Source organism: Anarrhichthys ocellatus, unplaced genomic scaffold (genome assembly GCF_004355925.1).
Source record: "Anarrhichthys ocellatus isolate YVR2014 unplaced genomic scaffold, GSC_Weel_1.0 scaffold95, whole genome shotgun sequence".
NCBI lineage: Eukaryota > Metazoa > Chordata > Actinopteri > Perciformes > Anarhichadidae > Anarrhichthys > Anarrhichthys ocellatus.
The window spans coordinates 270966-288313 of NW_022280125.1; the positions used below are offsets into that span (position 1 = coordinate 270966).

Consider the following 17348-nt stretch of genomic DNA (forward strand, 5'->3'; position numbering starts at 1 on the left):
CACACACACACACACACACACACACACACACACACACACACACACACGTTAAAGCAGTGGTCCCCAACCACCGGGCCGCGGACTGGTACCGGGCCCGTGGATCATTTGGTACCGGGCCGCACAGAAAGAATAAATATTATATTATTTCCCTTTTATTGATTATCAGAGTCTGAAAGACGTTTTATTTAGAAAAATGACAGAATTCTCTCCCAATTTCCTCCACCTGTGGCTATTGACATGTCAAGACACTTGTCTCGGTCACATGATACGTTACCTCAAAAATGAAGCCCACAAGCTAGCGAAAATGAGTAAATAACTTTTGGAGAGCTTCTTTGCAAAGAGGAAAGGCCACTAAGGAGACAGAAGAAGAGCTACGAGAGATCTTCATTTAACAGACAACATCAGGAGTCTGATTAAATATCAGGAGTAATTCTGACGCGCCAAACCCACTCTGCAGAATATGTGGCGACAGAGGAAGATCAGCTGCTGGAGATTGTAAATGACGGTGGCCTTAAAAGTATGTTTGAGACAACAACTCTGCTGGTGTTTAGGATTAAAATCAAGGCTGAATATCCTGAGATCACCACTAAAGCACTGAAAACCCTGCTTCCATTTCACACATCCTCTTTGTGAAGGGGGATGTTCTGCAGTGACGGCAATCAAAACAAAATCACAGAGTAGACTGGACATAAGGAACACACTTCGGGTGTCATTGTCTCCCATTACCCCCAGATGGGACCGTCTCCTTGCACAGAAACAAGCTCAGGGCTCCCACTGATTCAGCGTTATTGTGAGTTGTATTTATTAATGCATTTTATATTTGTTTTCATGCCGATCATATCATTTTATTTCATAGTGTTTTTCCGCCACACCTTGAATGCCGGTCCGTGAAAATATTGTCTTACATGAAACCGGTCCGTGGTGCAAAAAAGGTTGAGGACCTCTGGTATAAAGGACCCAAAGAAGAAATATTTGACTGTGGCTGCCCACTGCTCCTAAATAGTTACAGTAGAATGGCTCAAATACAGAGAATGAATTTCCCCACTGGGAATTAAAAAGTCGAATTAAATTAAGTAGAACATGTCATGTTTTTTCAAAAGTAAGGAATATGGGAAAGTTACAAGTGTGAAGCTCATCTTGATGTTACCTTGACAAATCCCATTTTTCCCACAGCCTCCTTGTGATGGTTGTCCACCTGACAGACCAAAGCATTGCAGAGGTGCACAGCAATTCTCTGGATGGACTCATCCTGCCTGGCTGGCTCCAGGATTTTCAGTAGCAGCTGGTTGACCCGACTGTACTGGAACTCCAGCTCCTCTGGAATACTGAAGTTACACAGAGTCAAGCAGCAGTTCCTCTGGACCTGGTGTGGGGCAGGGATGGGGACACAGTGGGAGACACAGGAGGGTTTACGACTGACAACCGTCTGATGAGCAACATGATGTGGATCACAGTTGATGTGATTTGAATTTTATGATGTGATTTAATGAAGCCGCAGATAGTGAAAACTTTATCATCAAGCACATCTAATTTATATTTCTTTGATTTTGTTTTTAAGAATTTAACATTGTTATCACTTCTTCCTCATGTAAATATGTTTTTTTATACAAAAGTATTCAGTCCACAGCAGCTGTGCCCATCCAGACACTTGGGCTGGATATCGTTTGGATTCTGGAGCAGATACAAAACCATAAAGGTGCTCCAATCCAAACTTCTTCAAATGTTAGATATTGCCATACAAATAGAGTACAAATATGAGCAAGACTGTTGCCGATACTCAGTGTTACACATTTTGGTCAGCACAAAAGAGGACTTAGGTTTAATAGCATTTCAAGTCTTTCTTTTTATAGGCACGGTATTGTTCTTTATTAAAAAAATGAGGCACTAGTGCCATTGTTTAGGAGGGTGATTAAATAGATATAGACCATTGTCACATGGCTTGTGTCAAGTTTTTGGGTGGCTGTGGAGATAGAGCGGCCCTCCACTGATCAGAAGGTTAGGGTTTGATCCCCGGCCCCAAAAATTTACCCCAAATTTGAGCGAGTGTGTTCATGTTTATCGCTGCTGATGAGCAGGTGGCACGGTAGCCTCTGCCAACAGTGTATGAAAGAGTGTGTGAATGGGTGAATGCTGGCTTGTGTTGTCAAATGCTTTAAATGGTTGCTAAGACAAGAAAAGTCCATTTATTTGATTATTTGATTATTAAAACTCTGCCCTGTGACTTCCGTACTTTTCGGATCAATTATTTAGTTTCAGTAAAGCCAAACACACAATACAGGTGTTAGTGTTATGTTTCTACTGTGGATGGGATGGGGGGTTGTGTGAAGGCACGTTGTCTTACATTTGAATTGTATGAAAGGTGCTTTACAAATAAAGTCTAATTGATTGATTGATACCATCAGACAACTGCATGAGTATGGAACTGCTTTGAGAAAAAATGTCCCTTTTAAAATTAAAGTACAATACTTCACAAATAAACGTGAAGTTGAGCCCAGTTCCTCAGAGGTGGGGATGAGGCCACAGAGCAGACTTACGGTGACCTCCTGGTACTGCTCCATTCCATTTAAGACCACCTGAATGACCTCTCTGCGCAACCGCACACTCTGGTCACTGCGGTACTCTGTGTTGGTGAGGTAGAACAGAGCAGCGCTGCCCGTCACCTGGATGCTCTTATCGTATTTATGGCACTTTAATGCTGCTATGACAAGCTGAAAGGACAGAAAGGGTAAAAGAGAGGTATGAGAGAGTGGCACAGGCATAACATGCAGAAACATTCAAAGAACGACCCAAATTAAACTCATCATACTTGCAAAGCTCGGAGCAGTTGGCTGCAGTGCTGTATCCTGGCGATGTCAAACAGCTGATTGATGGCTCTGTGTGCCAGCTCAGGGCGAAACTCTGTGTAACCCTCAATGGCATTTAGGACCTGGTCTTCATTCTTTGATCCAGTCACCTGAAAAAGGCAGAGAACACACAGATGTAACCCACAAAGCAGAAGCATTATTAATATGTACACTGTACCTATTTTAAAGAATTCATTTTCCATTTCAATCACAAAATGCTGTAACTCGTTTGTCATAATGGACTGTCTGTCCATTAGATGTGATGCCCAAAATAACCATTATCAGCCTTAAACTGTAATGTGTGTGCAGCCCATCAGATGACCAGTACCTTATAAGCAGGGATGTGTGTCACATTACAGAGGGTGGTGTCGTACAAGCCCAGAAACTGCAGCGGCCTCTTGAGGTCCTGGAAAGGATAAATGCTGCTCTTGCAAGGCTCGATGCTGAAAGAGAGAAAAAACTGGCTTGTTCAGAAGGTCATTGTTCAGACAACATTTCTCTCAATATCCAACGTACACTCTAGAGTTGGTTACCCACCTTGGCCGACCCATAGCTTCTTCAAAGTGCGGAACTGTGCAGTTGTCTAGCATAATATGACCTGAGACGTCCAGTGACACCAGGTTGACCAGACGCTGTACAATGGCGGTCAGGATTTTCCTGGTCATCTTAAACTTAGAGGTCCGCCTGCTCTCCCGCGAGACGTCAAGATGCCTGAAGAATGCAGTCTTATCAATGACACATTCTTTTCAAATGATTAGTGGCCATGTAAAGGGAACACCACATGTATTTGGACATTAAAATAAATGGAAATTCAGTTTTGTCAGTTATAAAAGGTATGCACACTGACATTTCAATGGGAGCAAACATATTAGGATAAACTTGAAATCATCCAAACCTCTGCTTTAATACACTATGATTCAAAGTTGTATATCAATAAAAATGAAAAAGGAACAGAAAGATATATCTCCATCCATTAGTCCATCATTAAAGGATACATTAGATAATGCATGTACATGGCTCCACACATTTAACGGCCTTCCCCTTGTACACCACTGAAATAAATAACCTGACAAAGTTGATCCATTATGTTCACCAGCTAGTCTCTTTGTCTGTCTGAGGAAAGCAGTTGCCTGCTGCAGCCAAAAACGATACTAGCAGAGAGAGAGAGAGAACTCAAACAGTCAAGTAGTAAACATTAGCTGAAACTCACTTTCAAGCTCCAGAGGGCAGCTGCAGATTTAGCTGATAATTCTGTTTAGGTTCATCACCACGTTGTCATTTCATAATATGAAATGACAACGTGGTGTATGAAATTCATACATATTGATTACAGCTGCTGTAAAGTGACTCAAACCTCATAATTTATATCGACTGCATATTATTTTTAAGCCACATGTATCTGATTCTTCACAAAATATTCCACACCTTTAATACGATGATTTGTAGGATGGGACTTAATGCGCTGGGTGCTAAAATCTATCTTGAGCAAAATATGCATGTTTGTAAATGGACTGTACTTGTATAGTGACTTTCTAGTCTTCCGACCACTCAATAACACTACATGTTATTCACCCATTCATACACTGATGACAGGGGCTACCATGCATCAGAGCTAACCAGCGATCCTCTGATTGAAGGACAGCCGCTCGAACACTGAGCCACAGATGCCCTTTGTGTGATTGGTGGAGACGGTTTAAGGCACCAGTATCCTCCAGCAAAAGTGCTTGCTGGAACGGTCAAACATATGAAACCACCAACACATCTCCAGAGTAAGAATTAAGCCTGTTTTTTATTTAGCAGGTAAAAAATATATAATAAAATCAACCCAGCTGCAGTTCATCTGATTAGCATAAAGAGCAATTAAATAAGCTCTAATGCTGGGCTGTATGAATTTCCGTTCCCTCCTCCCATATTTTGCTCCTCTAAACATGACTGCCATAAAACACATATTGCATGACAAGCTGTGCAGCTTTTCTGACATGTTTCCACTGCAAAACCTTGGTGTGGTCTTTTAGTAAAGAAGGATAGTGCAATTTGACTGTTAAGAACTTAATATGGACAATGAAGCCTCTCAGTCATCACTTGTGACCCACTAGAGGTGTGTGCTGGTGTCTGGATCTACAGAGACCCTACCCTCCGCCTGGATTTCCTCTACTCCACCTATGTTGTTGTGTTCGGGACTCTTCTCTGCATGTAACCCCCAGTGAATCAGCAGGATGGGCAGCCCATTCTCATTCCCAGGTCAAACGCACCACGGTATGGCACTGTTTAGTGTCTGTATGATAAAAGACAGCAGCCAACAGGGTGTTTCTTCGCTGTGTGTATGTGTTTCCTCTGTCTGAATCTCTCTCTGCTGTGTGCTGCAGACACAATGAGAGCAAACAGCCCACAGCTGCATGAAGCTCAAATTAAAATTCTGCACCTTCCTACAGGTTTGTACGGAGGTTTTTGTTTGTTTGTGCCATGAAACAAAGAAAACATGGTGTTTTTTAAATTCTTCTGATTCACTATCTGACACATTTTGAAAACTGTGCTAAAAAAAAGCAACCAACAATGTGGCTAAATAGTATACCTTTAAGGTATAACGCATATTTTTACAACCACCTGCTCACCAGTCAAATGTGTGTTGTGTTTTATCACTTATCTATTTCAAAAGGCACTGGCAAAATATTCAAAGACTGAAATACCAGGGTGTGGTAAGAGCATAATGACAACTTGTACATAAAAGCCCCCTCCCTCCTTACCTGAGATTAGTGATCTCCACCACTGTACTGACCAACTCCTCTGACAGGTCCACATTGTAGAGAACAAGAGAGGCCAGTCTATCTTTCCACTGGCTGAGAAAAGCTGTCCCCAGCAATTGTACATTAGACAGATCTAGTGAGGTGAGAGACTTCAGGGGTTTGAGCAGGTTCTCAGCATCCACCTCATCAGGCAGGCCACCTAAGTTGAGCAACCTGAGGCGGTTGAAGCCCTCGAAGTTAAAGTCCGTCTCTAGTGCTTGCCTAGAAGCAGGGCTCTCCTCGTCCTCGTCCTCAGTGTCTTCATTGCAGGCGAGCGGGGCGCCGCCCTTCCTGTAGAAGATGTGGCTGCAGCCGAAGAGACAAAGAGACACCATGGTCTCACGGAAGCAGGTCAGTGTTTTCAAGCTGCGGGACGATAGACTATTGCAGTAGGTGAGGTGGAGCTCAATCAGGTCCTGGCAAGACAAACAAAGTCAATAATTACTGAATCAGTGAATCATTTAGAAAATGAATTATGCTCCAATTAAGGGTAAATGATAAATGGACTGTACTTGTATTTCTCTTTTCCAGTCTTCCGACCACTCAAAGCTCTTTAACACTACATGTCATCATTCACCCATTCATACACTGATGACAGGAGCTACCATGCAAGGTGTCACCTGCTCATCAGAGTTATCTAATCATTCACAGCAAGAACAGCCTGTGGTAGCTATTTGGGGTTCAGTATCTTGCCCAAGGACACATGGACATGGACTAGTGGAACTACCACTGAGCCTCAGTCCCCGGCTCCGATTGATCTGCCATCGGTATTGGTCGTTATTCGTTCTAAATACTTTGATTTGAGGTCTCTTTTAAGGCTGATTGAAAGAGATGATCGATTCTGAATTGAAACATTTTCAATACATATTGCTGCCTGTTTTCTCGCCTGCTCTTTAATTCGCTATGAGAGCATAACAGCTGGACACACACAGGCCCGGTCCACGGCCTGGAGGATCTGGGTCCGTCCACGGTGGACCGGTCTCTGCTGGAGGATCTGGGTCTTTCCACGGTGGACCGGTCTCTGCTGGAGGATCTGGGTCTGTCCACGGTGGACCGGTCTCTGCTGGAGGATCTGGGTCTGTCCTAGGGCTGGGCTGGTTTTAATTTCCCGTACGATATGAATTTTTCATATACGGTCATACGAGGTAACTTCTGTCGCTCTTCAACAGGCAGCAAAATATATTATTCGCCGCTGAGAGCGTTGCAGTCGGAGCTAGTTGTCTTAACTGTATTGAGAGGGACCCCTAGTCATGGTCATAACTTTATAATAACAATTAACAACCCACAACTCACAACTAACGCTCTTTAACAGGGCAAAACACCACGACACAACAGTTTGTGACACATAAACAATTTGTAGCACTAATAATTGTACATTTATAAAATTTCCCCGCCGAACTGCATGCTGGGTAACAACAGTCTGCTAACAGCTGGGAGAGGCTCTGTCGCTCCAGTAACGTTACATTAAAGAACAGAAAAGAGCGACGCAGGATGAACAAAGACTGAACAACAAAAGGTATTTTGGTCAGACACTTATGCAACGCTGATTACCGTAATATGTGTGGTATTTGTTATAAATGTACGTTGGTACATAGAGGGTGATAAGAAGCTGTACATGGAGAGACTTAGGACCCAGGGGAATGTAGGTGAAGGAAACAGGAAGTGACGGAACGGAAGACACGCCACACAAACAGCTGTTCGCCGCTTGCTGGCCGGTTGACCGGCAGGTTCTTTTCGGCGTTAATTAATTAATGCTTTAACGCGGAAAAGAAAATATCGTGATATACCGTGAAATCGACAGAATCTTACAAAATACCGTGATATGCATTTTTGGTCATACCGCCCAGCCCTAGTCTGTCCACGGTGGACCGGTCACTGCTGGAAGATCTGGGTCTGTCCCCGGTGGACCGGTCACTGCTGGAAGATCTGGGTCTGTCCACGGTGGACCGGTCACTGCTGGAAGATCTGGGTCTGTCCACGGTGGACTGGTCTCTGCTGGAGGCCCTACTGGAGTTTGAGCTGAAGGAGTTTCTCCATGATTTCATCAGAATCTGAATCGGTGGCTCCGATGACGAGCATGAAGAATAACTATATAGAAATAGACCATCTTCTCTCTAAAGGTCTTGTTTACTGATGAAGGTCATATAGAAGATCAGGACTAAACTAAGACGGTTTCATAATTAATCAAAAGTTCCTCACAGTAACTTTAAATAATAGATTTAAATGATATTTGGTAGAACACTTTGAGCACTTGCAACAAGGACATGATCCTGAAGATCTTCTTTTGAACCTATTTTTATTTTGAGGTTTTGGTTATTAAAAATGTAAATAAGGAAAATGACTTAACTATACCAAAAGTATAATTGAAAATGCCCTTATTTGGATGAAACTTTCCCCACTGGTTTCTGTGTTAGACTTGTCTTTTCAGAGAAATGTTTAAGTAACAGAACACAAACTGAGCGAAGAATATAAAATTTGACTCATTATCACAAAGAATGGCTCTTACCTAATTCAAATTAAACATTAAAGGAGCACTCATTCAGAGAGTGGTCCAAGAACTGTTTACGAAGGGTGCTCCGATCGGTCATCCATTGATTATCAGCCAATATTTGTTGTAAATACTTTGATAAGTGGTCTCTATAAAGACCGATCACATGACGCAAAACCATTTCTCTACGGGCCAATAAAGTGGCTTCACTGGGGTTGTGAGTCCCTAAAGCCCCTGTTACACAGCGTGTTCAAGGCTGGACAGTTATGCCATCTCGCTGTTCTGCATGAAAAGGTTCAGACATGGAAGGCGGAGTCGGTGCTCCGCTGCTAAGCTGGCAGTTGAGGTAGTCACACAGTTGAATCGACGTCAGTGTAAAAGGGACTGAGGAAAAGTTAGCCGTCATGTCTATGGCTTAAACTGTTAGCCAGTTAGTAACCTCGCCTAACCTATTGGTACTGACGTTAGTAGTTTGTTAGTTAACCACACATAGCAATGAATCCTGGGAGACACGGCAGAAAAAGACATTTTCAGGTGACCAAAGGGTTAAAATTGTCTTTCATGAAGTGAAAACACACTGTGAAAAGATTAAAGTTATAAGACAGAAACACTGAAAACTGTCAGACCGGACGACGCTGTAGTAGCGACCTGTCAATCACAAGGTAGCCCCGTCCTAAAGCATACCCTACTTTATGGTCAATTTGACTCTAAATGGACCATCATGCTGTATTGAAGAAGACTTAAAACTAGCGAATGAGGCTCATGTTTACTGACTTAATAAATCAAGAGAAAAGTAGAGTCATTTTCTCATAGACTTCTATACAACCAGAGGAGTCGCCCCCTGGTGGACACTAGAGAGAATGCAGCTTTAAGGCATTCTAGCATTGGCTTCAATTTTCAGACCCGGAGGTTGGCTCCTGGCACACATGCACTTTACAGCGACACTGTTGTGTTACACATCATGCCGGGATGCAATCTAAAATAGCAACTGGTGCAGCAATATGCCAGCTTTGTTTGATTTAGTGTAAAAAAAAAACAAAGCCGGTGTAATGAGTGGTCTTCTTTACAGCAGTATTGCAGGATCTCTGTATAAAAGGAGCTTATAAGAGAGAGTGTCTCTAAGAGAGAGGGTGGACTATGTTGTCATTGTCAAGTTGACAATTCATGCTACTTCGTCATCTTCACATTTTTATACTTAAATAGATAATGCTACATGATGAATAAAAGGCTTCAAATAAACCCTGTGATCTCTGATTGGTATCGGCCAACACTGCTTCCAGCGTTTGGTGATCAGCCCCTAAAATCCTGATCGGAGCACCCTTACTGCTTAGCCTAACAAAGCCATAGCCTTAACTGCTGAGTAAGAGCCATACATTAGGATAAAAAACAGCTGAATGCTGACAATATTATATGCAATGGCTTGATTACTGCCATAAAGGTAAACCTAAACTGTCCATTATACTTGTTTATTGCTTTCTAACATTGTGTTCATACTAGTGCTGGGCAACGATTACAATTTTTAATCGCGATTAATCTCATTGTTATGCGCAAAATTCAATAATGAATTCAAAAGTAGTATATTGTGCACTTTTATTTTAAAAGTACTGCTATATGCACAAAAGTGCAATAACATTTGGTTTGCAAACACTTTAAACAAATAAGGTTCTTTTTAATTAACAGAAGTATTCCCTTTACACAGCAGCAGTCAAAATATTTCTTGTATATGATATACATTTTATGAAATCAACACAACAAAAAAAGCAATGTGTGTTGAAATAATTTTCTATGAATAATTTAAGCCACTATAATTGAATCGAAACTCTTCCCCAGATTGGACTGCTTAGTACTTGTTGTGGAAGTCCCAGATGTCAGGAAACTAAACGCCGTCATGTCTGGTTCATAACAGTCCGGAGGAGCTCCGTGGATTTTATCGAGCTGTATTCACTGTGTCTAGTGAGCCACACGTCGGCTGTTTACTACAACTGTATGAACACTAAATAAACTGATTTTGCTGTGATTTAACTGTAATAAACAGACAAAAAGGGACTCCAAAATATCTACGTAATGATGCAGATTAAAAAGTCGGAATTCATATTCTTTTAGTTCTCTCTGCAAGACGACAAGCAAATAACCTTTAAAATACTTGTTTTCTCAACGGAGTCTGGATCGATCGGTGCTAGGCTAAGCTAACATTGTAGCCGCTCCATCAACATAACGTCATATAGACGTAAATACGGCAGCGTCTATTCATTGTTTGTACCATATGGTTTACACACAAACATTTATACACATAGTTTGGTCCGGTCTCCACTAATATGAGGTATCGTAGATTCTGGGTGAACACAGACGGCTACAGTATGCGTTTCCTGATTCAATGTCAGGACGTCAGTGATGACAGGAGGAGCATCTCAACACTGAAAGGCTATCGCGCCACAGCGCCCACCCCAAATGCTCTCATTGGTTGAGACGCGTGATGACGCCCATCCCAAGCCAATCCTGATCAACATCCCACTCCTCCTGTGACCCATGGTCTGTCTGTCTGTGTATTCAGAGCCAGTGAGCAATGGACTTTCAAAATAATATATATATATTTTTTTTTTAAAACTGCGTTAACGCGCGATAAAATAATTGTCGACGTTAATTAATGAATGCGTTAACACGATAATAACTCGTTAACTTACCCAGCACTAGTTCATACAGATCGACAGTAAGTGAGGTAGATCAAAACTGAATGTGGTGTGATTTTCCAGAATCAAAATAAACATTTATAATTGACAGTATGGTTAATAAGTTAATGGTTCTCCTTAGTTTTCATTTACAAATAAAAGGTTTAGATAACATGACTGTTTGTGATATGCTGTTTCATATACACTGTTTACTGCAGTCATGGGAATGAAAACTACAAAAATAAGAGTAGGGTGGTAAAAAAAACAATAAATATAGTTCCTTCAATTCTCCTTTAAAAAGTGAATGACGATACTTTCATTGTCTAAGTTTTCTCGTTGAAATGTTCTGCAGAGGGGAACTGGAAAATGAAAGCTGTAATTGGCTTCTTCTGAAAACTAGTCCTTGTCTAACTTTTGACGTCCCACCTGTTTTTTAATGGCCTCCAGATCTCTGTCACGTACAAAGTCTTCTCTCAGCTGTACCCTGGTCAGTCTGGTGCTTCGAGGGTCTGAAAATAGTTGGAAGAAGCTCTCCTCTGGTTCAAAGGTACTGTCTGTGTGGACCAACTCCATATATCTGTTTAAACAAAAAAGGAAACAACATATAAACAACTGAAATATTTTGACAAACATGGGGAATTTTGACAGATGGAAATTTCAGAAATTGGGTAACCATCAATGGACTCGGTTACGTACGTGTTGACCAGCTTGTCGCAGATTTCGCTGGGAAGGAAGATGTCCGAGTGCAGACTAAGCTTGCTCCTGAATCCCTGGTAGCACATGGTCTTCCTAAGGTTCCTCAGGCAGAAGATGGTTGCCAGAGTCATGAGGCTGTCAGGGTTGTCTCCTGCTTTGGCTGCCATGTTAGCCTCTTCTTCTCCTGCTCAGATCAATGACCTTCGGAGGCTTTCATTGAACACAATAAAGGGTTAGGAGAAATGTATTTGCACAGGAAGCTTTTTCTGGTGGGAAACAACAAAACAGTTCCACTTAACATTGTGAGGTACATAATTAATATTTACAATGTGAGGATTGAATAGAAGCGTTGAAAATGTTTCATTTTTCCACTATCTTTGACATTCATTGGAGTAAAACATGAATGTTTAGATGAATAAATATTGTTGTTATGTAATATTTTCTGTGTGGTGGACCTTTTGCTGGGACCATGTGACAAACTAAACTAACGCTGAATGCAATGAGGATTATACACAGAGTAACAGACCTGGCAATTAAAGTAACGCTCATAACATTCAAGTCATTACACTTATGTTCTATGACTCGTACTTTATTTTCTGTTTGTACGAAATACAATTGTAACGTTAGACATATTTCTTTCAGAACAGCTTACCGCCACAATAACCTGAGCCGATATTGTCATTATTAGACCACCTCTTTGCAGGCATTGCACACCTTTAAGGCTGAGGACAGTTAGCCGTCATGCCTATGACTGACACGGTTAGCAACTAATGTTGGCTACTTTGTAACAACTTGTGTCAACATTAACATTTCAAACGAAATTATCTTATTTATTTTACGCTGAATGGCTCCTGCTGATAAGCTAGTAACCTCGCCTAAACTATTGTTACTAATTTGTTAGTTACCACACGGTAGAGACACGGCAGACTGTTACAAAGTTAGCTAGCTTCCTAGCTAGCTACACTGTACAACGATTTACTTTTACAAAATTAACGATAGATAGTCACTGACAAACAGACAACAACTATACGCCTACTCACTCACAACAACTGAAAATACCAAAAAGCTACACTTGTTGTTTTAAGTTAAGCTTCAACTTGCCAACACGGTGTCACCAATGCATTTCAGCCTCTAAATTAGCTTGTGGCTAACGATGACTTTCCCTGCTATGATGTTAGCTAACATAGCTAGTGGGGCTAGCGCTAGCAAAGCGCTCTGTATGCTGGAAATACAGACAACAAACAGTAGTCAGCTGTGTTTGAGCGCATGGCTTATCAACCAGTGCTTTACCTTAGCTTTCGCCAAGGCTATATGTCTTGATGACGGCGAGAAATTGAGTTATTATCATTAGTCTTCACTCATCTGATTTTCGTTTTCGTCCGATGTCAACAAACAGACTCCTCCTCCTACTTCTTCTTCTCCTCCTCCTTTCCTCCCGTCTCTTCCTCCTGTTCTTCCAGTGTTGGTTCTTCCTCTGCCTCTTCATCTATTCCATCACTCGTCCATCCCGTCCAATGTTTGTACTGATTTAATATATTCTAATTAATATGTTACCTGTCACGAATGAATATCTCGTACTCCTGTTTTTATTAAGTTGATAAGTAATTCTAGTCATTATTGGTAGTTGTGCTAATAGTATTACTTTTACTGTCAACTTGGAATGAAAACCCAATTTATTAGGTTTGATGGAATTTTTTCTCAAAATTCATCTTTATAAAAATGTAGTTCCTTTAAATATTTCTGTTTAGGCAAACTGATTTAGGATATATTCAATTTTCTTATCAAAACCATTTAGAAGAAACCTAAACGGGTTCTAGTTGTTTTCCACTCTCCTTGTTTGTTTGTGCTTTTATGCAATTGTGTGCCAAATAGTTCCAACCTTGCAACATGGTTTATTCTGTGTTATAATTCTCTGAATCTTTACTTATATGCAATGATAGAAATTACTTTTTCAGTTCCAGATGGGCAACATGGGCCCCATATCCCAGGAGCCCTAAGCCCTAGATAGATTGTATACGCTAATTTGGTTAATTTCAAATTTGTTATAACAATTTGCACCACTAAAGTATGATAACTAAGGCAGATCCTGCAATATTACCTGATGTGTGGCCCTGTTTCAGGCTATGTCAATGGGGGCTCAACAGCAAATTTGCCCCCATGGGACCCCCTTCATCCAGCCATGGCAGTGTGCTCTGCAGAGCTTTCCTTCAACAGTGTTTCAGTGAAGCAAACTGTTTTGTTTATTTATTTATCTAATCAATGTTAACCTTTAAACAAACAAAGGCTTATTTGGTGTCTTATTGCACTGCAGTAACAGAAACATCAGACGGTCGTATCACACAGGGTGTGTGTATTCATCACCATGTGTTTTCAGGCAGCATGACATGCAGTGGCACTGCAGCTGTCGAGGGATGGAAGTGAGTGACTTATCCTTGGTCCAGTTCAAAAACTCTCAATAACTACTGTCCCAGATCTAGCACTATCATGCACCATAATCCTGACATTTCCACTTGTTCACAAAATAGAGAGGAAGAACAGGGCTGGAAATTGAGCATCTGATCAATCACAGGGCCTATCATCCTTCTAGTTACAAAAACATTCATCCTCACTGACATGACATACATATACTGAATGTTTCTTTATGATGTGTATGAAGTGAAATGTACTGTGTATTCAAACCCAAGATTCAAGTTTGTTTTATAGCTGTACCATAGATCAAATTGACATGTGTTGTATCTGTATCTTGTGTGTGTAGAATGACTAGTCTTCAGGGGCAGGGCAAGAGGGGTGGCCGGGGGGGGCACCCCTGGGATCTGATAGGCACCCTCACCAGCGTTAGAAGCACTTGTCTGGTAATCTGTCCACAACCGTAGATCTGTAGTTTATGTGTGAGAGGCACAAACCGGGTTAGCCAGGGGTCAACCTCTTGTACAGTTGGTCATGATTGAGGAGTGGTGAGAAAATTTGGCTGAACTACAAGCTAATTTCAAGCAGAAAACACACATTGCCTGTATTGCTGGATGAACACCATACGCCAATGCAAATGTATGTGATTATGTGCACAGCACAATACAATAATTTAGTGAGTAGTTCCTCTTTAAAATCACACAAGCCTTGACGATCTTGAGCACAACTAAAGAGATAGATATATCAACGAAATATGCACAGGCTCAGATTCAAGCATTGCATATATCCAGATAGTGAGTCACTCATATCCCCTTCGTCTTTTCTTCTTACATTGATCATGGAGGCTGTATTTACTTACTTATAATCTGCTCATACTCAAAGCCTTTCTGCCCTCTAGTGGTTGTCAGAAGTTGTGTCCTTTTCTACAGACAACACACTTGCAGATGCATAACGCACATAAACATAAATAATACAAAATAAGACTAAAAGGCAAATACATTACAAAGAAAACAAGTCCATCAGAAGTAGTAGGGAAAAAGCTTTTATAAATCCAATGGAGTTTTACTTTTTTTGTTGTTCAGCAAACTAGGAGAGTTGAGAAGAGAGGTAGAGGTAAAACCTTAGGGAGTGAGTTATAGAATTTCTGTTTATGAATGAAACATTTGGCAAATAAAATAATGGAATGAATCAAATGTTCAAGAGCACCTTCATATCAATTTGCACAGTAAAATATCTTCAAAGTTAAAGGAATAAACAAAACTGGTGACTTCAAAAAAAGGTGATGACACCAAACAGTGACGCTGTGGAGCAGCTGTGACAACAACCCACCGACAGTCGTTGTTCGGAAAAGGTCTATTTATAACTGCACATTAATTCAAATTCTATCTGTGAAACTTTAATACACAAATGTAACGTTGTGTTTAGAAAACCCGCGCTTGCTGCCAACATATGAGCCCACTTGTGACTCTGGATGGTGTCTGCCTAGTTGTTGTGAAGACGGAAGTGACAGGAGGACTTCCCTCTGGCCAGTTCTTCAGTCTTTTTGGAAACAGTTAAAGGAATACACCGCCGCCTGTCAAGACACCATCATGTCATCTGCGTACAGAAACAGGTGGGACACCGTCAATCTTTGTTTTTGCATGAGATGCAGCACACACGGACATTCAAAAACCTGCGCTATATCCTTTACCGTAGCAGCTAGCACCCTAACTGCAAACTGGTATTAACTTCAGTCTAGCTAGCACAGATCAAACTCAGTCGAGTGTGAGCCAACAGAAGCATTTCATTCGTACATGCTGGTCTGACTTTACGTTTAATGTCGAAAACAGCGAGACTTCGTGGTGCTTTACCAGTTAACTAATATAGCAACTTCAACGATTCAAGTAGCTATGCTAGCTCCCTGTTAGCACATCAGCTGACACATAACGTTAACGTTACTTCCTTTTAGCCCTGACTGGCTAACAATTAGCTATCCAGCTAACTGCTAGCTGTATTTGCTGACACCGTAAGGGAGACAATGCTACTTGATTCCAGTAATTTGTCATCCTGATGTTGAATTAGCTAATGACAAATGAACCGAACCATGCTTCCTTGGAAAACCATGAAAACTCATTTCATCATGTTTTTCATGTAGTTGCCTTTTTCTCTGCTTCAGTGTATTTTAATCCACGTTGTCAATATCAACTGTTGTATGTAAGAACTTATAACATTGGTTGATTCTTAATGTATCATGTTTAAATTATTCGTTATTCCTCAAATATACCATCTTCCCACAACTCATAATATACACAATTTACTTTTATACTCAACAGGATTTGTTCTGGCTAGAAATGAGGCAAAAGTGGTTTCTCAAATGTAATCATTACATTACATTACAGTCATTTAGCAGACGCTTTTATCCAAACGACTTACAATTCAGATTCTATCACATCTCTAATCGTTTGAAATATGATTTAAGAAGGAAAAGGCAAAATTAATGCGAACAAGGCTGCAGATGCACAAGGCCCCATAGAGAATCTCATACCTACAGTAAAAAAATAATTTTATTAAAATGAGGTTTGTCGATCAATAATCACAAAAGCTCCTCATATTCAGCCTTTGAATGTTAAAGAGGAGTTGATGGTCCTCTGGCTGCAGTGTGTGCTGCAGCAGCTATGAGCCATACTAATGCACCTTCTAACATGGTGTCCACTGTGGGCAGAGCATTTCCTGAACAAGTGGTTCTAATGCTACTGCTGAACTGGGGAGAGTTTGTGTCTCTTGGTTGGGGTGCTGACGAATAGAAAAACAAACTGAGCATGAAGTCCATGTTTATAGGTTTATTTATCACATGAGAGAGAGTGAGATAAGGGAGAGGAACAATGCTCAATACAAAGCCTTTTTTCAATTTGAAAATGTAAAACTATTTCTGACTAAAACAGCATTTGTGTAATATGGAGAAAGTAATGTGTTCTCTGGTAAGAGATATATGTATGTATGTATATGTATATATGTATATATGTATATGTATATGTATATATGTATATATGTATATGTATGTATATATGTATATGTATGTATATATGTATATGTATATATGTATATGTATATATGTATGTGTATGTATGTATGTATGTGTATGTATGTGTGTGTATGTATGTGTATGTATGTATGTATATATGTACATGTGTGTATGTATGTATGTATGTGTGTATGTATATGTATGTGTGTGTATATGTATATGTGTGTGTGTGTGTGTGTGTGTATATGTGTATATGTGTATGTATGTATGTATGTGTGTGTGTGTGTGTGTGTGTGTGTGTATATATATATATGTGTGTGTATATATATATATGTGTGTGTGTGTGTATGTGTATATATGTATATGTGTATGTATGTATGTGTGTGTATATATGTGTGTATATATGTATATGTATATGTGTATATGTGTGTATATATGTATATGTATATGTGTGTATATATGTAT

At 40.5% G+C, this 17348-nt stretch overlaps 3 protein-coding genes across 4 annotated transcripts in view; 1 reads left to right on the forward strand and 2 right to left on the reverse strand.

The window, feature by feature from the left end:
- Window positions 1-105, reverse strand: part of LOC116398966 (endophilin-B2-like) — a 70574-nt gene extending 70469 nt beyond the window's left edge. The window contains exon 1 of the mRNA XM_031875749.1: window positions 90-105. Coding sequence (XP_031731609.1) covers window positions 90-105 — 16 coding nt within the window. The remainder of the gene's footprint in view (window positions 1-89) is intronic.
- Window positions 106-865: 760 nt separating this feature from the next.
- zer1 (zyg-11 related, cell cycle regulator) lies at window positions 866-12875 on the reverse strand. The gene is made up of 9 exons (XM_031875770.1): window positions 12767-12875; window positions 11477-11686; window positions 11207-11357; window positions 5588-6042; window positions 3381-3554; window positions 3172-3286; window positions 2807-2953; window positions 2535-2708; window positions 866-1363 (listed from the first exon to the last, which is right to left on the reverse strand). The coding sequence occupies exons 2-9, from the start codon at window positions 11641-11643 to the stop codon at window positions 1133-1135; spliced, it is 1614 nt and encodes a 537-aa protein (XP_031731630.1). The 5' UTR covers window positions 11644-11686; window positions 12767-12875; the 3' UTR covers window positions 866-1132.
- Window positions 12876-15187: 2312 nt separating this feature from the next.
- tbc1d13 (TBC1 domain family, member 13) overlaps window positions 15188-17348 on the forward strand; it is a 22438-nt gene continuing 20277 nt past the window's right edge. Inside the window, exons 1-2 of one of the 2 annotated variants that reach the window (XM_031875762.1) lie at window positions 15207-15233; window positions 15308-15494. In XM_031875762.1, the coding sequence (XP_031731622.1) occupies window positions 15472-15494 (23 nt within the window). In that variant the 5' untranslated portion in view covers window positions 15207-15233; window positions 15308-15471. Of the gene's footprint in view, window positions 15495-17348 lie in introns of both variants that reach the window. The other variant, XM_031875761.1, reaches the window with a different exon arrangement.